At 37.2% G+C, this 21,494-nt stretch overlaps 1 protein-coding gene and 1 long non-coding RNA gene across 4 annotated transcripts in view; one reads left to right on the top strand and one right to left on the bottom strand.

Annotated features, from left to right (window-relative positions):
• The window catches only part of LOC104661277, a 67,306-nt gene extending 62,397 nt beyond the window's left edge, over positions 1-4,909 (top strand). The window contains exon 4 of the long non-coding RNA XR_004053273.1: positions 1,627-4,909. This is a non-coding gene — a long non-coding RNA (uncharacterized LOC104661277). The remainder of the gene's footprint in view (positions 1-1,626) is intronic.
• The window catches only part of FAP (fibroblast activation protein alpha), a 73,843-nt gene continuing 55,202 nt past the window's right edge, over positions 2,854-21,494 (bottom strand). For all 3 annotated transcript variants that reach the window (XM_010361852.2, XM_030916934.1, XM_030916933.1), the window contains 8 exons: positions 21,254-21,323; positions 20,325-20,519; positions 15,551-15,605; positions 7,015-7,114; positions 5,891-5,955; positions 5,317-5,389; positions 4,981-5,054; positions 2,854-3,246 (listed from right to left, as the gene is read on the bottom strand). In XM_010361852.2, coding sequence (XP_010360154.2) covers positions 3,145-3,246; positions 4,981-5,054; positions 5,317-5,389; positions 5,891-5,955; positions 7,015-7,114; positions 15,551-15,605; positions 20,325-20,519; positions 21,254-21,323 — 734 coding nt within the window. In that variant the 3' untranslated portion in view covers positions 2,854-3,144. The remainder of the gene's footprint in view (positions 3,247-4,980; positions 5,055-5,316; positions 5,390-5,890; positions 5,956-7,014; positions 7,115-15,550; positions 15,606-20,324; positions 20,520-21,253; positions 21,324-21,494) is intronic.

Genomic DNA, 21,494 nt, shown 5'->3' with positions numbered 1-21,494 from the left:
ACAGTCTAGAAATGGAGAAACTGTCATATGTATTCATCTTTGTAACCCCTGAAGTACCCAGAATACTACTGTGCACAGCATAGGTATTCAATAAATGTTTTCTTAAGGAAATAAGTAATGCATCTTATAAATAAGAGTAGGTTAAAAAAAAAAAAAACCAAACATTTAAAACTCCAATAAAAGTTCTCTCATTTGTGTTACATTTAACCAAATACTCGATTGCTTGCTGCTTTTTATCTTATTTACTGTAAGAAATATTAGATGCTCATCTAGAATTTTGAAACCTTTAAAAATAGCTCTCAGGCCAGCCTTATGGGACTAAAATTTGAAATAATGTTTAGAAATTAATTGTTTTATGACTTCTCTCTTGCACTATATTTTTTTGGGGGGGAGTTCTTACCTACAATACCTAAAATAGTGGCTTGCAATTGCAGTCACTGAATGAATGAATGAACGAATGAATGAATGAATGAATGAATGAATGAAAATCTTGTTTGTCGAACGTGAAGGATGATTATACTTTGCAGCTTTAATTAGGTTATTGGGATACCCCTTTTCCCATGTCTCATATCCAAGAATAAAATGTGGTAAATGATAATTATTATTATACTCCAGCTTCTTATAGATAGAAAAGGCAAGATATTTTTAAATCTTTCTTTTAGTTTGGCATTTTCTACTTAAAATCTCTCCCTTTTGTACTTCATGTACCTTTTATCTTTCTAGCCAAAATAAGAATCTAATAAAGCTGCATGAAAGGTGAACACTTAAAAAAATTGCCATGCAAGTTGCTGCCTTGCTCTTACTACATCCTCAAAGTCTTGCACAGTGTTTGATATGCAATCAGACTCAGTAAATGTTTGTTGAATGAATGAATGAATACATAACTGAAAACATATTTAGAGTTTTGAGGAAGACCTGGGAGATTCTACCTGAGGGGGTCAGGGAAGGCTTCATCAACAGTAATGTAGAAAACCTGAATCTTCCATGAACACAAAGTCTTTCATTAATTCAACAATTGGTGACTTTCTGTGATATGCCACATTTCAAGACAACGGCGGTGAAGATTTCTCCAGGGTAGCATTAGGAAGATTTTCTCTAAGGTAGCACTAGGGTGTTCAGCAGCACTTTCTGTGATGATGAAAATGTTCTACATTGACATTGTCCAATATGGTGCTGACTAACCATGTGGCTACTGAGCAGGGAAATGTGGCAAGTGGGACTGAAGAGATGAACTGTAGTTTTATCTAATTTTAATCTAACAGTCTATAGAAGCTGGTGTCAGAAGAAGGGTTTGGAAAACATGCATGGGGACAGATTGTCAAGGGCTCTCTCTGTCATGCTGATTTTGAATATTATTTTGTAGACAATGGAGAATCACCAAAGGGTTCTAAGTGGGAAAATGGCGCTATTAATTTTGTCTCAGCAGTTCCCTCTGTGGCAGTGGGAGCAAAGGCCTGAGGCTGGAGACCACTTACTGCACATTGATATTAGAATCTAGTTTTGCAAAGGTCACAAAGGCAGAAAATAAGTTGGAGAAATAGGATTTTTGTTCTTTCTATTTGCAATGACCGTGTAGTATCCCTAGATAGAGTATTAGACAATGACTGGTTGTTTTTCTCTCCCTAGATGGGGAGAGTGAATGATGAGAAAATTATGAGAAAATCTCTTGGGCTTGCTTCAGAGGCTGCTCTGTGCAGAACAGAGAGAGAGGTGGTAGCTTACTCTGATCCTGAGGGCAACAGCCATTGCATGGAGGAAGAAAAGAGGGGCTGTGGCCAGTCCTGAATCCGGGAAGGTGTTGTCCAGAATTCCTGACCACCACAAAACGTCCCTTCCTGATGTGTGAGGTGGAGCTATGTGGCCTGAGTTGGGGGCAATGGTTTCAGAAAGCTGAAGTGGAAAGAATGCTGGATTGGGAAAAGTCAGAAAACTCTAGAGAAGACTGTGTTTGTGCTCTTTGTGGTCTTCCTGCTGCAATGTTCCAGGCCAGGATTGATTCTTCTGGCTATAAGGCATGAGGGGATTCAACCTGCAACTGGAAAGAAAGTATCAAGCTAGGGATGGGGAGAAATTACCCAGGGCAATCCAGTGCTGGGGATCACACAATGAAAAGTCCCTTAGACAGCAGTGTGGTGGATACTTCCAACATTCATTCAATAAATATCTTCTGGTGACCTGGTATGGATCTTTTAATTCTGAGGCAGTCACAGAGATGGCAGGTCACCGGTAGTTTCTAAATGTAGGTGGTAGTAACTGGCAATGCGTTGCTTTAGGACTGTAGGCATTACAGCTATTTTTTTCAATATGAACTTTATAATGTAGAACTAAAACCCCAGAAAAACCTCATAGATATAAAATTTTCCTCTCTAGCTATTGATGTCCATTTTATTTATTGATTTATTTATTTTTGTTTGGTTTAATTTGGTTATGGGTTAGCAATCTGAAAGCAGTTACCATTACTAATTCTAAAAATGGATTCAAAATAGGAACACTTCCAAATTAGAAGCATTTTTTAAAAGGAGCCTGAATTCAAAAGTCTGACTTTATCTTTATCAAATGCTTTTGGCAATATTGAAGAAATCTTCTGGGAGAAATGAAATAAACATTTCTTGGAGGGACAGCATAAAGTGCAAACATCTCAAACGTGATTCACTTGCATTTTCTGAACAATGCTTTTGCCTACTCTGAGCTGTTGGTTCCAGTATTTGGAGTTCTCATGACAGAAATCCAAAACTGCTTCTAGATTCTTCTCCTCCACGACCACCCTAATATTATTCATGCCCTTGCTTTGTACAAACACTTCTTTCTGTGATAGAACCTGGAACCTGAAATCAGTGAATACAGACAACACAATAGCCCTTGAACTTCTGACTTTATTATTTTTCTTTAAATGAACAGGTGATAAAACACTGTGTTCAAAGCAAAATGCATGACTCCCTTTTCTCTTCTTTCACAGAATACCAGAAAATGTAAACAATATTTATCTTGAACTTCTTAGTCCTCATCGTTTTTTTACCAGCCTTTAGAACAACATTCATTTGTTTATACCAGCATTTTACAACATAAAAAATAAAACAAGCAAACCGTCTGAGGGATTTATATAAAGTTTTCAGATTCTGATACAGACTTGCATCTGCATCGTTTTTAGTCTGACAAAGAAAAACACTGCTTTAGAAAGTGGGTCATGTGGGTGTATAAGTGGTTCGTGGACAGGCCGGATAAGCCGTGGTTCTGGTCAGAGTACCACTGAAACACAAAGAAAGAATCTTGTTTTATTCCTGCAGTCACAAAATGCATTTAGCTTGGACTCCTTTGTGTTCTCAGAACCTGATAATCTTTCTATTATGGGGAAATTCTATCTAAGAACACTCGAATAAATAAAATAGCTTACATGTAAATATTTACAGCAGGAAGAGCTTTCGTTAACCTCCACTACTGTTTCACATGCTTTAAACATATTTTAGATCTCAGTGGCTGAGATCTCACATCATCCAGCATCCTGGAAGATCAGGATCAGGAATCAGAGTTACCAGAAGTGATGCATTGAGTCTGTTACTTTGCTTCTTTGGAGTTTGGTTTCTTCATTTGAAAAACAAAGGGGTTGGAGCTGATTTTCCCTAAGATTCCTTGTAGCTCAAAAATTCCATGAGGCTTTCAACTTATGAATCTAATTCGTCTCTGTTGCAGAAAATCCACAATATAATGTATTCATATATAGCCATAAATACCCTTTATAGGAGTTAAAAATAGCATTTTAAAAAAGTGAAAGATAGTATTATAACTTTAAACTTCACTCTTGGAGAGATGCCACTAAGATTATTGCTTTCACTGAAAAAAGGTAGCAGCGGTCACGATGTAATAACATATATATTTACTAAGTTGAATTTACTTTGGGATCACAATAAAAAAGGTCAGAAAAAACTCACCTCACTCTTTGTATATTTTTTAAAATTTGATATATAATAGTTGTATTATCTTTTGGGTGTACAGTAATATTTTGATAGCTGAATACAATGTGTAATGATCAAATCAAGATAACTGAAATACCCATCACCTCAAACAAATTTCCTTTATGTTGGGAAAATTATAATTCTTCTCTTCCAGCTATTTTGAATTATACAATCAATTATCATTGACCATAATTTCCCTACTGTACTTTCAAATACTAGAACTTATTTTTTTTCTATCTAACTGTCTTTTGTGTCCCTCATCTGCCTTCTCCTTATACCCCCTCCCCCATTTCCTTCCCAGCCAGTACATTTTTTTAAACAAATGTTGAAAAGATGGGGGTTTCCTTTTCGGGGTTCTTGTTCAACTCGAGCAGCTGAGGGAGCATTTGTGAGAGGAAAAGTTAGCTACCAAGAATGCCCCCACCCCCAACTTTGGCGCTCACCTTATTTTCTTTTCTGGTTCCATTTTTCATTCCTCATGAAACCTGGATTTTACATTTAGCTCATTCATTCATTCACTCAGTAAGAAGCTGAGCATCTGTGATAGGCCAGGTGTATGCCAGGGGATGAGAATACATAGGTGAAAAGTTCTCTAACCCCAAATGGAGCCATATGATTTCAGGGAGCCTTGTAGGTTTATGATGACATTCTGCAGCTGCTTCTTCCTGAACAAACAGCATCTTCTAGCTGCTTAAGGATGCTCAGGTTTTGCAGGGACTCTAAACATATAGCTGCACTTATTCACATAGGATTTCAGAACTACTAGATGTTTGAACTAGAAGATCATTTAATCTTGTGAACTCCTTTATTTTACATGACTCAACTGGGAACATGAGAGGTGATCTGGTTTGCCTTGGGTCCTTCAGGAGTTAAAGAAAGATCCAAGATTCATTTGCTAATGTTCTGCCTACTCTATCCTGCAGTCTCTTTGTCAGATTTTACTTTAAAAGTTAAAAAAATAAAAATATGAACCCCACCTTTTAGCTTGAGGGTCTAAGGCCATGAACATGAGTAAAACAAAATTATGTACCATTGCCTGGAAATCCACTTGTGCATTAACCAGAGCTTTAGCAATCTGTGCTGAGTTTTGAAAGTGCACATTATCTGCAACAAAGAGAGAGAGTTAAAGTGCGGCTAAATACCAGAAAGCATAGAGTGACAATGTACTGCCTGGAAATGAACACCAACAATTATCTAGTCATGCATTTGACATTGTCAGCAGTGAGGAATCACACTCAGATATGGAAATGTCCCTGACTCTTAGGTACTGACCCTGAGCATAGGCATAGGAGGATGCTTAATGTTTCTTAAACAAAGTGATGCTGGCTCAGTATTTTTATGTGTAAGAGTCTTGCTTAAACCTCACCATCTGCTGTTCCGTGGATGAGAAGATAGTCTACATTTCTGAAATATTCTGCTCTTGCCATCACAGTTGAATTCTGGAAAAGAGAAAAAAATTAACATTTTAGTTGCTGCAAGTTCTAATAGAAAACTAGCTAAATCATTGTGCAATGGACTTAGCACCAATACTGAAATTATGTATTGCTTTGCTTGATAAATATTTAAGAGTCAGAGCAACACATTTTCATCATCATTTGCATTACTTCCATCTGATTCTTAGTTTGAAAAACTGAAAGTTTATGTGTCATATGTTACATATGAGTGAGACCTTAGGCATAAATGATGCCCGCTCAAGCTGTGTAGGGGTTGGGGGTGGGGAGGAAGATTGAGAAAAGAGAGGTTAGGGAAGGGAGGATGGGAAAAGCAAGAACAGAATCCAAAAGGAGTAAAACCCTTTCTAATGATGTGTTTTGCAATTAACAAAAGATTATATTTGCTTGGGGACCCAGAATTAAAACTCTAAACTCTGAACTACTGCTTTTAAATTATTTAGCATATTAGAAATTAATTAATAACCTAAATAAAATGGAAACACTTACTTTATAGTGCTCAAGATTATCATCCTTTGTGGGAAGACCCATGAATCTTTCTGTGTAGACAGACGCTATAAAATACATAAGAATATACATTATTTGCATGTGATGCATGTCATTTCATTAACCAACAAGACCTTCTAGTTTAATAACTGTTTCTCAATTTTCCCATCTTGAGCTCTTGGGGTAAATTCTTGCTTTACTTTGCTGTAACCGTTGGTCTCAAAGAATATGTGTAATCTCTGCAATTTGCCTCAACAGAGCTAGAGAAGTACGCAGGAAGAGATTATGGAAACGGAGCATCTAAATATTTTCTTTCTATGACTAGTCTTGATATTTTTCACTTCTACCCTCCTAGGGAAGAATGTTGAAGTAGGAATAACCTGTAGAATGGTCTCAAAATATTTTAAAGAAAATCACAAAACAAACTATCTTTAGGACTTTTACTGGTGTCTTATTTCATCTGGAATGAAAATATGTTCCCCAAATCCATTCCCCCTACACACATACATAGATGCACACACTGTTTTCCTTAATCAAGATCCCCTACAACTCACAATTGTTTTATATCTACCCCAATACAGAGGGGAGAATCTGATGAAGTTAATTTTTGTATAATTATTAGAGTTCCTTCCAAATAGTCATCCTGCATTGATGTAATGATAAAAAATAGGCATACACAGGAGTATTTCTCCAACAAACTTTTTGTTTCTTTGATTTCTGGGGCAACGGAGCTGGCAATTGCTAACTGTGGCATGGAGGTGAATTGCTTGGCCTCTGGCCTGACCGTGCAGAAGATGTGCTTAAAAGTCAATTATGCTGTAGCTGTGTGCCTGCAAAAACAGAGTTAGCTCTGATTTTAAAGATTTGGTTCGGCAGGGGCTCAAGGTTTCTGGGAGAAAATAAAATATAGTGGATTATGGAAGAAGAGCCTTTCCTCACTCTTGAGGTTTCTTCGATTGTTACAATATGTTTATATAAATGATATAAACAACTTTGTTTATAAGTTATATTTTCCCCAGTGATGCTGGGGTGAATTTTACTGCATAATCCATTTTTCTAGCAACATCAAATATACAGTAATTATGTGTTAAACGCTTTCACGGTAATATTCATGAATGTTTCCATACCATAATATTCCCAGCTGGAGACTGGAGCCACTGCTATCCCACATTTGAAAAGACCTGTTCCAGATGCAAGGGCCAGTGATGAAACGTATCCTCCATAGGACTGTAGAGACATTGTTATGAGTCAGACTCAGATTTACTTTCATAAGCTTTCCTCCATGTGTTTATAGCAACTCTACTCACAATCCGGACCGAAGGGAGCTGGAGAATGTGGCTAAGGGTGGATTACATGTCTATCTTGCATCCTCAGCAGCAAGCTCCAGATAAATGACCAGACATAATGATCGTTTCATCCCTAATGCATTAAAAATACTTGGTGTGCTGATCAGAACAGACCCTCTTAAAACATGGTAGGAGCAGTTTAAGAGATAGAATTTCAATTTTCTTTTGCAAAAAACTTCTCCTTTTTTTCTCTATATCTTTCCAACTAGGACTGTGCTGGAACAAAAACAGGATTTTACTTGAAAGAGATGACTTGAAAGAGATGCACAGAAAAGAAAATTACCAAAATTTAAATGTAAGATACGTTCTTGCAGTTTGCAAAAGTCCTGTGAGGCAGAACATGTATCTATGTATTTACTTATTTATTTTCACAACAGAATACCAAAGGAAGGCCATAAGAACTTTTTGGATAATTTAAGACATGGCCATAGTTTGTGTATGACGTAGTGGTACATGTTCTGTTTTAAGGATTTCTGACACAGCAGCTCAAAGGAGGAAAAGTCATCGGTGTCTTTAAAAACCTTATACTTCTTCCTGCAAATTTAAGGAAAAGGAAATAAATATAAAACAGGATACAATTTGCAGAGTCAGGAGTAGGTTTAGCTCTCATAGATTTCCTTCTCCAAGGAATCAAAAGGTGATTCAGAAATGGGATCCTGTTAAGAGAAAGAGATCTCTGACCATGTCATTTGGAAATTTGAACTTTTTCTTAAATATGAAGAAATGAACAGGGCATCCAAATAAGGTTGCATTGCCTCGTGAGAAGCAAATTTGGTCTGTACAAACATGCTGTGAGAGAGGTGCTTCTCCTGGGAACGTGGACTAAGCAGTTGTCTGGGACATGGACCAAAAAAAATGTGTGCACTAGATAAGGAAGTGATTCTCTGTGTTTATTCTTGCCCTGATGCAAGAACGTCCCTAAAAATCATAAGGGGACAGCGTGACTCTCCAGCTAAAGCCATACCACGTTTTTAGGACCTTATAACCACAGATTTCTGGGAATCACTTCCCTCAGACCAGGACAGATCATATCATCTTTACCAGAGAAAGTCATTCTTTAGAGAGGGAGAATGAGTGAGAGTGTGTGTGTATGTGAGAGAGAGAGAGAGAGAGAGAGAGAGAGAGAGAGAGAGATGTAGACAGACATGGTGCTGGTAATAGGTCAGTGGCAGGGGTCTATTTTTGATTCATGAATTGAATGGAATGGGAGAATCAGCTAAACAATCTTGCTGAATCTAACAGTTAAATGAAGAATTCTCAAACTAATTTACAGTTTTATGTTTTTAGCTCTGGGGAATTTTATTGAAGAACTTTAGCTACAAAACACAGAATAAAAGAGGGAGCTCCGATTGTACCATGGCCTCTTTTTATTATACTTGGAGGAGAATTGAACCATGTTTTAACAGGGAAAAAGTATATTTTAAAAACAGAAGATACATTTGGGTTTGAAAATCCTTATTGCAAGTGAAAATTCTCTGTCTGGTTTAAACTTTCACTTATAATTTAAAAAATGACTTGTTTTGATTAGCAGGTTTGCAGCAACTACTGCTGAAATGGGAGGGCTTTCCTTCCTTCTTAATTTCAAGTTCAAATGAGAGCAAAGTAAGCCAGAGACCTTTAGAAAAAAAGTATTATCATTTATGGTTTTATTGGCAAAGTGTGTTTACTGCAAATAAAAATACTGGTTCCTGCTTCTCCTTTCCTATGCCCCAGAGCAGGAAATAAAGTGAGACCTGAGATTAAAATAAAAGCCTTTGCATATCCTGAAAAGGTTTTTGAATATTTCTGTTGAAAATCTTAGGAATTATTAATCTGTATCTATTCAGTGATTGGGTGAGAGTGTTGTATTTAAACAAAACTTTCCTGTTTTCAGAATGAATACAAATTTTCTCTGGGAATTTGTAAGAGCAAAAGCGACTGTATTAGCAGCACAACAAAAGAAAGTGTACTTTAAATTCTCGGGCAGCTTGGAAAAGCTATTCCTATTGTAGAAGGGAAGAGGGGGAAAAAAGAAAACCCGAGTTGACTTTTTCCTGCCCCCCCTCCATGAGTGGGGCTCCCAGGCAGAGTGGGTGGCTGTTGCAAGAAAAGAACCCACAGAGCAGATTGGCCATGAGAATTCTGGAATTTTGTCCTTTGCACTTAGACGCCTTGCCATTTTGTTTAAATGAAGGATATCTTTAAAAACATTCTTAGAAGGGCACAGGATTTTGAAGGAGGGTTTACGAAATACTCTTATTTGAGGCATAATGCACACTGGAACATTTTACCTATAGGCAATAATAATAACTCGCTAACATTTATGTGGTCAGGGTTATTGCAATGGCCTTTATGGTCTCACACAATCTGTCTCCCTTCTCCCACCTCATTTCTGCCCTTCCTTTCTCTTCCCCTTGCTCCCTGGCTCTCTTGATGTTCTTTGAACTCTCCAAGCATGATCTGGCCTCAGGACGTTTGCAAATGCTGTGACCTTCTGCCTGGAATGTTCTTTCCACAGACACTGGCATGCCTCACTTCCTCTCCTCTTCAAAGTCAAATGTCACCTCAAATGAGCCTTCTTTGCCGTTTTGATTTAAAATTGTACCAACTTGCACCATTCCTCTTTCTTGTTTTGTCTTTTTCCACAGCGCTTAATGTCATTAAACACTCTCTATATTTTACATATTTATCTTGTTTATTGTCTTACTCCCCAACCATTCCCAACTCCGTGAGGGTAGATATTTTCATCTGTCTTGTCAATGAATGTATGCTTGGCACTGAAAATATAGCCTGACACACAATAGGAATGTAATAAATATTTGTTGAGTATATGACTTTGCTATTATTATGTCTAATCCTCACAGTGTCTTGGTGAGGAAATTACTGCTGCATTTCACAATGAGGAAACTGAGGCTCAGAGTAAACTTATAGTGGTTATGGAGTCAGTAAGCAGCAGGACTCAAACCCAGGACACTTGACTCACCAACCCATGCCCCTTCCTCTGTATCCCTATACTTAGGGCAACCTCTTTTGGGGAAACTGTAAGTTCAGAGTCTAATATAGTCTCATTAGAGGTGCATTTGTCCTACTTTTACATCGTTGATCACACATAGCAATTCAAATTACTTATAATTAGTCACTGGGAGAGAAAGGAACTAAGATTAAATCATGAACTAATGCTTATTCAACACCACCTGGCTAGGCCTATATTAACAAAGCGAAGCCCAGAAATGAGGCTGTTATTCTAATAATTTAGGCAAAACCCTCGCTGCTCTTCAATTGTCAGAATAATTGTGCTGAGTTTTCACTGCATATCAGGGTTTTGCAACTCTGACACTATTGACAGTTTGGGATGGATAATTCTTTGTTATAGGGGGCTGTCCTATGTATTGTGGGATGTTTAACAGCATCCCTGGCCTCTACCCACTAGATGCCAGTAGCACTCCCCCAGCGTGACAATTAAAAATGCCTCCAGACGTTGTCAAATGTCCCAAGGAGCAAAATCGTCCTGGTTAACAACCACTGTCATAAACTGATACTTCTTAGGCACTGTGGTGGGCACATAGTGAATATTTATCAAGGAGCTAAAACCAGGGCTAGTTTTATGTGAGCCCTGAGTGGGCTTTGTTTTATGTGAGCCAGAACCCTATTTCTTGAACTTGATAATGGAGAGTAATGTGGGATTTGGAGCTTATTGACCAATTGACTCCAAAAAATATTGTTGGGTATGATGTATTTCCCAAACCACTATACTGTCTAAGACTTCATGGAAACACATATATTCTTCCCTAATACAAAACGCAGTAAGAGCTAAGTAACCCTTAGGGTAGTTTTCAATGTCTTTCTCTTTTCCATCTCCAATTTGCCATAGGTCCCTGCTTATTATATTGTATAAGAGCACACAGAGATATGACCTCCTCCAACTGCTACTTCACTGACTAATTTAGGCCTTTAATACCTGTCCCTGGTATTACTGCTCTTCTAGCCCCTTGGCCCATCCTCTTCCCACATCTCAGATTATCCTCCACTTTGCGCCAAGATTATCTTTCTAAGACACCAATACCTCGCCCTATTGACTTCAAGAGCACTTAAAAAATTGATGTCCATAGAAAACATTGTCAATATGTGTTCTGGGATGGTGGAGGAAAAAGGAATTATGGAATCAAATACTTTTTGGTAATACTGTGTTAAACAAAACTTGACAGTATTTTTTTACTAGTTTTTCTAGAGCCTATATACACTGTTACATAGAATTCGTGATTTGCCGAAGTATTAGACTATAGAACATTTTCCTGAAAAATCTCCTGGTACTAGTGAGACACATTCGAGGGGAGACATTGATTTATAGGATTAAAGTCAGTTTAAACAACATCATAGATGCTTGATGTGGCCAGGCACTGTGCTAAACAAGCACAGTTCTAACTCTGTGCTCAGAAACAAAGCAAAAATGAGACACAGTCCATTCCTTTGATGAACTTACATTCTTATGGGAGAAACGAATAGACAGACAAGATACAACATGGTAATTCCTGTAAAAGAAATACAAAGAGCTTCTGGAACACAAAGAAAATAATATCTGAGTTGAATCTTAAAGAGCAAGTGTGAGTTATCCATTTGGGAGTGAGGAAAAGGTGGGGAATGGAAGACAAGAATGGACACTACAGATGCGAGAAACAGCATGTACAAAACGTGGGAACAAAGAAGCACGGATATAATTTTTCTTTTTTTTTTTGAAATGGCGTCGTGCTCTGTTGCCCAGGCTGGAGTGCAATGGTACGATCTTGGCTCACTGCAATCTCTACCTCCTGGGTTCAAGTTATTCTCCTGCCTCAGCCTCCTGAGTAGCTGGGACTACAGGCGCATGCTACCACAACTGACTAATTTTTGTATTTTTAGTAGAGACGGGGTTTCACCATGTTTGTCAGGCTGGTCTCGAACTCCTGATCTCATGATCTGCCTGCCTCGGTCTCACAAAGTACTGGGATTACAGGCATGAGCCACCGCTCCCGGCCATAATTTAAATTACCTAAGGTACAGGTAAAAGCAGCAAGAGATGAGATTGGAAAACTAAGCTGGAGTCAGATTGCCAAAGGCCTTGCATGCCATGAAAGGTATCTGGGCTTTGTGTTGCAGGCAATGCAGAGTCCTATAAAATACATAAGCAAAAAAGCCACACAGTAAAAATTATTTTGGAATGATAACTTCATTAACCACATTGGAGCTTGTGAGGCCAAAGCAGGAGGACAGGTAAGAAGCAATTAGAACAGTTAAATTGAAGCATGCAACCTGTGCTCCATGGACCCAAACATCAGCATTATCTGGGGTCTTGTTGGAAATGCAGACTCTCGGACCCCACCCCAGAAGCACAGACTCAGAATCTCTGGTGTCCTAACAAGCTCTCCAGGTGATGTTTGTGCAAGCTAACGTTTGAGAATTTCTGGCTTAAATTACAAATGAAGAAACTCAAACTAAGGCAGTGTCAATAGGGATGATGAGAACAGACTTTGATGTTTAAAGGTAGAATTGACAGAACTTACTAATCAATGGAATGTTGAAGTCAGGAACAGGGGGAGGTTGAAAACAGCTCTCAGGATTTCTAATTTGGGCAAATAAGTGTGTGGAGAAGCCTTAATGAAGATTAAGACTTGTTTTAAAATAGGCCTTAACAAGTTTATCTTAGGCGTAAGTTGAGGCCCATGTGAGACATGTGGGAGAGATAATCAGCAGGCATTTGAAACATGGAGCACAGAACAGAGGTGTGTGCTGGTGCCAGGGACCTGGAAGTCATCATCATCTTTGACACCATAAGCGTTTGCAGAAGGAAAGGAAGACTAATGACGGTCAAGGTGAGATCCAGACCCAGAAAAACACCAATATTTAAATAATAAATGGAGGCTGGTGCCGTAGCTCATGCCTGTAATCAAAGCATTTTGGGAGGCCAAGGTGGGTGAATTGCTTGAGCCTAGGGGTTTAAGACCAGCCTGGGCAACATGACAAAACCTTGTCTCAAAAACAATAAAAGGAGGAGTATTAGCCGGGTGTGGTGGCATGTGCCTGTAATCCCAGCTACTCGGGAGGCTGAGGCAGGAGAATCGCTTGAACCTGAGAGGTAGAGGTTGCAGTGAGCCGAGATTGCACCACTGCACTCCAGCCTGGGCAACAGAGAGCAATTCCGTCTCAAAAACGAAAAAAGGAAAAAAAAAAAAAAGGTATAACAATCATAGAGGCACAAAAGAATGAAGAGAAAGGTGTCACAGGCATGCACAAAGCCCCCTCTCCTTTAGGTGGCCTAAGAGACTGTCTATTGTCTGTATACTTACTTATTCAGACTCATTTCCTATAATTTCCTCAAGATACTTTAGACTTTCGAAGTTTCAGGCATCCCTGGCCAGCTCAGTCTCCCCATGTGCACCATGCTCTTTAACTCAGGTCCTGGGCAATGTGGTTTTCACTGCCTGGAATGCTCCGTTCCTCAGCTATCTTCCCAATCTCAAATGCTAACTTATTTTGGAATCCTCCCTTAGCTCCCACAGCCATAATTATCCACTCTTATCCCCCTGTACTCCACAGCAAGTTGCATCTCTCTTAACACTTGGAACATTGCTGAGCCATTGCTTATTTTGATGTCTGTTTCCCCCACAAGAGGGCCAGGACTATGACTTACTCATCTTTTCATCCCTTAAGGAACCTAGTACAAGACCTTGTAAAAAATATACTATGTCGATGAAAGAATGAACAAGTCAGTGATTAGACAGATGGATTAACAAACATGTCTTAAACCTGAAGAGCTGATTTTAAAACCCAGTATAGTATTAATGTCTTTATCCACATACTAGTTCCTTCTGCTCAGATGTTATATCACGTGGCAGCCCATTTCTTACTTTCTTTGCTTAAACTTGCTCTCAGAGTCGACCTCACAGTTATCACCATGTTGGAAAGTAAGCAATTGAGGGGTGGGGGTTTTAATGTACTATTTCAGTGGCATTTGCCCAACTAGATGCAGTGAGAATCTATTATTGAAGAATTTCAGGCTGATAGGGATATATTTTTGGGTGATGAGTGGGTTTTTAGAAAATCATCCCACGTAGATGGTTTTCTACCAAACTAATACCTAGAATGTTCTATAAATAAAATAAAAAGTTCTACTTTATGGTTATTTCAAAGCCTGCAGCAAAAGCAAAGTCCAACTCTAAGAGAAATGTTAATGATTATATGTACATGTTCAACTTAAAATTAGAATCTTTCAAGGATTTGCTTTAGGAAACTTTATAAAAATGGATGATAGGGAAGGTATTATCTGGAATATTTCACTATAGAAATATTTCATTTATTTCTACTCATTTGAATTTCATTCTGTTTAGATATTTAACATTTGATAGTTTTAAGAAGGACCAAATGGCTTGAAGTAACAACTTTCTTCAAATTCCTAACAGCTCTTCATCTGGTCACTGAGCTGAGTGGAGCTGAATCCTGCAGATTCCCTTCAATATTGGGTTTCATTCCCTTCTTCTTGTTCAGGCCGCTCTCAGAGAAAACAGCCAAGAAAAACAACCCAGGCACAAATGGCTGCAAATTGACTTGCAAATGTACAAATTCAGACCAAAAAGTGAAACAGGAAATCTTCTTTGAAGGGTAATTATCATAATTTATAATGGGCAAATTTAAACTCTTTTCAATATTTCTCTAAACTTTCCAGTGACTTCATTGCCCATAAATGATAAGTTTTGCCACTTCCTTGAAATGTGTATTTTCAAAATATGCACAGCTCCTCAAATGTGAGAAGTTATCTTCATGACCTATAATTAAGAAACTAAATAGTACTTTTCTCCAGTTAGTACAAATGAGCATTCGGTCTAGTAAAATAATTTGATTGCCAAATAAAAAGAAACAAAATTAAACAGCTAAGATATGACTGCTGGGCTAGGTACTAAGGAATTTATATTCTGAAAGTCCCTGTGATTTCAAATTGTAGCTCCGATTTTTATAAAATAGAAATATAAAATAAAAGATATATATTTAACTTTAAAATAAGGAAGGAAATTCACCCTCTGATGGATATGGTTCAGTTCAGTATGCTATAATCTAGTAACAAAGACTTAAGTAAAAATATGTCAATTATGAGTTAACTTACTGTACAGGGAAGAAAAGATTGAAAAAAAGGAAGAAACACTTAAAACCACCATTTTGAAGCCCAGATTATCCAAACTGACTGTTTCCATCGACAGATTAAATTATGTTGCAACATTAACATTTCATGAGAAACTTTCTAAACGAACACTTTAGAAAATGATGATTGCTGAACTGAATAACAGGCATAAAAAAATATAAAACAACTCACCCAGCCCCATATGGCTATTCTTTTTTCATCAATGAAACCCATTTCTATGAATTTTCTAAAGTACAAGAAACAAATTTTTAGAATGTTAAGTGTGTACACATGACATTTACTTCATCACACAAGCATATTTAATCCAAAGATTTAATAGAAACACTACATTTTCTTTGTTTAAACACATGCATAATAAGGCTGCATTTACAAATAATTAAAATAATATTATCATGTTTTCTGCAAAGAGATAAAAGGATTCTCTTACACTCTATTGTACAGTTATTGAGTGGTAATCTCAGAGCGATAAGGCCTTGTATTCTAATCGTGGGGACATACCTGAGACTCAGAGAGGCCAAGATACGGGGTCATAGTGACACAAGAAGTAGCAGTACCATTGAGCAGGACCAAATTTCCAAATCCCCAGCCATCGGAAAGAAGGATTTTGTTCTTGCTGCTTTAAATTATATTAATTTCTTATCATGTTGTTCGTTGAGCTGTTACTGATAATCACCACTTCATTTTGAGTGACATTTGAGAGAAATACACAACCCTCTTCCATTTCATATTTAGGCATCCTCCATTCATCATGCATGGGGTCATTACATGTGTCTTTTAGAATATGGAAATAATTCCTTTTTAGCTCCATCACAGAAAAGCATTCATTTGAAAACTATTTTGATAATAACTCTTTCCTTAGGAGCAAGGGGCTACACTGAAGGACAACCTTTAAAAAGTCATGGGAAACCCTCAAAATTGAGGGTTTCAAGCTAATTTCTAACATGTTCCCCTGAGAGCTAGTGTTCTAGAGCAATTGTGATTTATCTGCGGATTGATTTCATAAAAACTCAAGAAAATCTCAGAGAAACAGAAGCCGGAGTGGAATGTAGCAAACTGGATCAGCCATTGCAGTAAACACTGTATGCAACAGTAACAGGAAGGAGGGGAGAAGACCAAAGGGAGACATACAGTCCCAGAAAAATACTATCTTCTTCTTCCTTTCAATTACTGTTAATGACCTTCCTCATCAGTTCTTCTCTGGAAGTAGAACTGAGTGATTTTCATTACTTGAATAATGTAGTTTCTTAAAGGGATTTCACAGCAACCATTTCGCTCTTGCATTGATTCAACATGCACGTTTCCGATGCACAGAGGAGTTGGGCAAATGCCCGGGACAAACAGATGGGAAGAGGCCCCGTTAGTCACAGCTTACCCGACACTGATTCTGAAGGACACTGAGGAGTCTACAGAGAAGAAATGCAGTAGCAAATGGAAAGTTGCTACCTGTGTGGATGCTGCTCATGGTATAGAAGAGAAAATGTGCAGCAAATTGTGACACTTGAGCAATTCTTGCACAAACTTCAAAAACCAAATGAAAGAAGAGAAGGTTCACTTTCTCGTTAAAAAAAAAATCTTGCTACTAGGGCTTGAAGACAGTTCTGAGAAATAAAGTCAATTGTGATTTTATGATCTCCCAGAAGCTAGCAATCATACTGCCTTACATCTGGGGTAAAAAGCAAACAACAGGTGATACATGGGAACAGGAAACTCTTAACAGCTCTCTTCCTAGGTTTATTCTGAAAGGATGACATTTACAGGAAAGGATAGTGCAATAGTTAACATGGAAATGAAACATTAACACTGAATGTGGCAGGACTAGGTTAAAGGTTAGCTAGATAATCTCAGCACTTCCAGACCAATGAGGCACTATAAAATTCACCTTCAAATTATGAAGAGTTTCCCAGAGGGTTGTAAATACTGTTGATAATGTGGTTATATCAACAAAATGTCAGTAAACAAATGAAAAGGATGTTTTTCTAATTTTGGAGGCTGGATGAACTTTATAACTTTTCTCTCATAAAGATGGCCAGAGGCCAAGGTAAACTTGGAATCCTAGTGATCAATTATTATCCTATTTTAGAAATATTCTTATTCATACCATCTATAAAAGCATGATAGAAAATTTCGTCTCATGTAATTCTTCCCCACCACTAACCCTCAAGTTATATCAAATTTTAAAGTTGTGGGAATATCAAAAATGCCAAATATACTCCAAATGAGCAAAGTTGCCCTTATAACCACCAAAGTTTTAAGGGTCTCACATATGTACTATTTGAAGAGAAACCTAAAGAAAGCAGGTTCCAGTCTCCCTTATGTCTGTAGTTTCACAAGCATCTCTTCTGAAGCATTTTCTTTCATATAGACAGAAGTTATGAGATGATATGACTTCTTTTTTTCCCCTACTTTGCTTTGTTTAAATCTATTTGCTGGCCTTGAGTAGTATTTACTGTTGTTTCCAAATATGTACATACGATTTTCTTTTGGTATGTCAAAAGCTTAGCCAGACTGCATTTTATAAAATATTCAGGGGACAAATTTTATTCTCTGAGAGGCAATTTAAGGGCTACAGTAGAAGGATTGCAATCTCAATTCCCCAGGTCAGGCATTCGATGTCTGATTCCTAAAACACTTCCTTAGGAGGTATATTGAATCATCCCCAGGATTATTAGTCTAAGTCAATCCTATTTAGCTTTTGTTTTCTCAAAGCATTGGATTATAAGGCTTCCTTTTCACAGTTGCATAAGAATGATTTCAAGCAAAAACCAAGGCCAGCTCTGGCTGTCATCTCCACTGTTGTTTATAGGCTTTGCATGAGGCCACGCAGCTGCCCATATTCTCTGGGGTGTTTACTAAAAGTTTGATCTAACAACAATGTTGTCCCTTCAGAGTGTAGGTGGCTTATTTACTTTTACCAGATTGTAAGCACATTGAAAACAGAGATTGCAAATTGCACAATTTTATACAGAATGTACTGCAATGGCATGTATTAATATTAATATTTGATATGTTGTTAAATGGCTAAATATATGGGTGAACATATGTTTTCCCTACAGCAGGAAGACTTTCTCCAGATTCCATCCTAAAAATGGCTCAGAGAAAGTAAAGGTATCCAATTACCACCTCTAGTCCGTCTTCAATTCTACATACCAAAGACAAATTGGTGTTACTGCGAAAATCAGTAGAAGGTAGAATTTATGGTTTTGTGTCCTTTGTGTTGAACAACATGGCTCAGGTTTAAAATTTCATTTCATCCAAGGAAAATATTAAGAAGTTATTTCTTCTTAGGTTCAAATGGTGCATTTGTGGTGGTAAATAAATGCATAAAAGTATAATCACATATTTTGTTGTTACTGATGGGTTGTGATGATAATGATGACGAAGACAGTGATTTTTTAACCAATGCCAAAATAAACTACTTTTTAGCTCTTTCAGCTTTGGAAAAGATCTAAATAAATTATAGATGAGGCATATTTTCATCTCTGTTTTCATGTAGTCCCAGGATTACATGTCCTTGATGTTTATTGCATGGCTTAAATGCAAATAGATGTAAGCCATGGTGCTAAAAATAAGTCCCTCATGGAATTAGGCTATAATTCTGAGGATGGCGTTAATATTCTCATTAAGGCACACTACAGTCTTTATATGAGAAACTGATACCTCAGTGGGGTTTTTCTTTGAACTATCTCCTCCAAACAAGTGAATAGTTGAAAGGCCAAAGTCTGAATCCATAAGAAAGAGGGAGCTTCCAGAAATTGAGTGATAGCTACAGATTTTAGTGTTAGTAACCTACTTACTAATTTGTTATATTGTACTCAGATAGACTTGGTTTTTTATTGAACATTTTGTGTGTTCCTAGAATGAAAGAAGCACTTGAAAATGTATGGGTTATGGACAGCTTTCTATTTTTAAAAATAATTACTTGTGAGTCTAAACTCTTCTGCTTTGATTAGAGACAAAATTACAAAAAAGTGTTGTCTAGGCCTGGCTCCTGGCTGTTAAATACAATCTTTGTTCTGCATGTTGCAGTGAAATCATTAAGTATTAAGGACATTAAGGAGATAAAAAATGTACTAAAGAAATTTCTAAATTGCTCTTTGCCTGTGAAATAGTGTTTGACCTTTAGATCCGCACACGCGTATATATTCATGACTGAGAGTGCAAGTAGCCTGCTACCTTTTAGATTTATGAACTATTATTCTCTAGCTTCACCTACTCATAACATAATAACAGAAATTCAACAACTATAGAGACATTGCAAGAATTATTTGCATAGTGTTTCTAAAAAAGCCACAATTTTGGTGCCTATGTAGTCCTGTTTCAGGAAAAGATGATTGAACCATAAATCATGGTTGAAAATATATATAGTTGAGAAGAAGAAATCAGATTATGAACCTGTCTTTCCCCTAAATGTTTTCATAATATAATTTCTGTTGTGTGAAATGACTTTGTTTTTGTCAAACGAAAATAGGCAAACCATTTCATGCTATAATGGTCGACTGATAGCAACTTTAACCACAAATGAATGCCTAACATCTAAAAGCATGTAGTGCTGATAAAATCTTGATATGAGGTAGAATCCACAATGCTTGAGCAAATTCAGATGTTTGTTTCCCTGAAGATCACCATTAGAGTTCGAAGTTTTTCTATGAATTGTAAGAAATGGAACTAAATTAAAAGATATTAGAATGAATGACAACACTTCAAAAGAGGGTATTTGTGATTTAGCGCTTGAAATCATTTTTCTACACATTTATCAGCGCTCTTCCATGAATACTTTTTTTTCATATTTGGCAAAAATACCCCTGTAAGATTAGTAATACTTTTAGACTAAGTTAGAAAAAGAAAAAAAAAAAAAAGAATTAAGTCATGAAGAATGGAGAAACACAATGGTGATTGCATGACTTTTGTTGCATGTTGACATCTGCTTGAATGAGAAGGTGCTCACCTGACAGCTGTAATCTGGTCTTCAACTTCATAAACACCCAGCTTTCGATACACTGCATACAGGAGTTTGTCACCTTGGAAAGCTGTTCCTCGGCCATCCACCAAGGCAATGACCATCCCTTCCTTACTTGCAAGATAAGATATCCAATTAACAGCAAATACAGACCTTACACTCTGACTGCAGGGACCACCATACCTAAAGGAAAAAAAAAAAAAGAATCTTTGATTTCTTTGTAAAACTCTATTTCCCATCCTGGCCAAGCATTGCTTCTAGTAATTCCAGTACAATTATGTGATAAAATAACAATGGCGTTAGAACTGGCTCAAAATCAAGAGGAGTCCAGGCTTTTCCCAGAGGTTTGCTACAAGGAAGTTGTTTTGGGACACAGCCTCTCCTATTCCCCAAAACGGATACATCTAGGGTTGGCATTTCAAGGAATATGTGTGGGTTTTTCGTCATTTCTGCCACCTGCCACTTGCTAAAAGCAGACATAAGATATACTAAAAAAAATGCATGGTGTTTTAAGCAAATTGTGTGTAGGTCAGCACTGATTTTGGGTGTGATTCCACTAAATGTATTCTATTCCTTTATTTCATTTCTAACTCAATTACATAAGATGTGAAGATGATTTACAATATTTTTTTGGCTGCAATTTCTCTATCTCAAAGGTATTCTGACACATTCGGCAAATTGCCATACAAAGGAAATTTAGCACAGCCAATGCAAGCAAGTCCAGCTAAAATCTCAAAACTTCCTCAATCTATTTTAAATAGCCATATTTTATTTACTCTGATTAGTTGAAGAATATATAAAAACAGCATCAATAGGAACTGTTACCAAGAAGGATGGTTCATTCTATTTCATAAATGTGTATTTCATCTAACATATTTTCAGTAAATAGTTTTTACACCAAAGAAAATATTACATACACTTGAATTAGCAAGGGATACTTCTTTGATCTGTCAAATTGAGGAGGAAGAATCATCTTGTACCATAAAGCTTTGAGGAAAAAAAAAGGAGAAAAATCTTCATTCCACAGTACTCATAGCATCATTTATTATCTTTAATAGCAATATATGCCATAAAATCAATTTTCAACTACTAAATTGTTAAGAATTGAGGATATATTGAAAGTAACTTTTATTAAATTTTTGTGTTAAATGTATAAAT

This window comes from Rhinopithecus roxellana, chromosome 14 (genome assembly GCF_007565055.1).
Source record: "Rhinopithecus roxellana isolate Shanxi Qingling chromosome 14, ASM756505v1, whole genome shotgun sequence".
Classification (NCBI taxonomy): domain Eukaryota; kingdom Metazoa; phylum Chordata; class Mammalia; order Primates; family Cercopithecidae; genus Rhinopithecus; species Rhinopithecus roxellana.
Note: the sequence above shows the minus strand (reverse complement) of the source record. Positions and strands in the feature narration are given on the sequence as shown.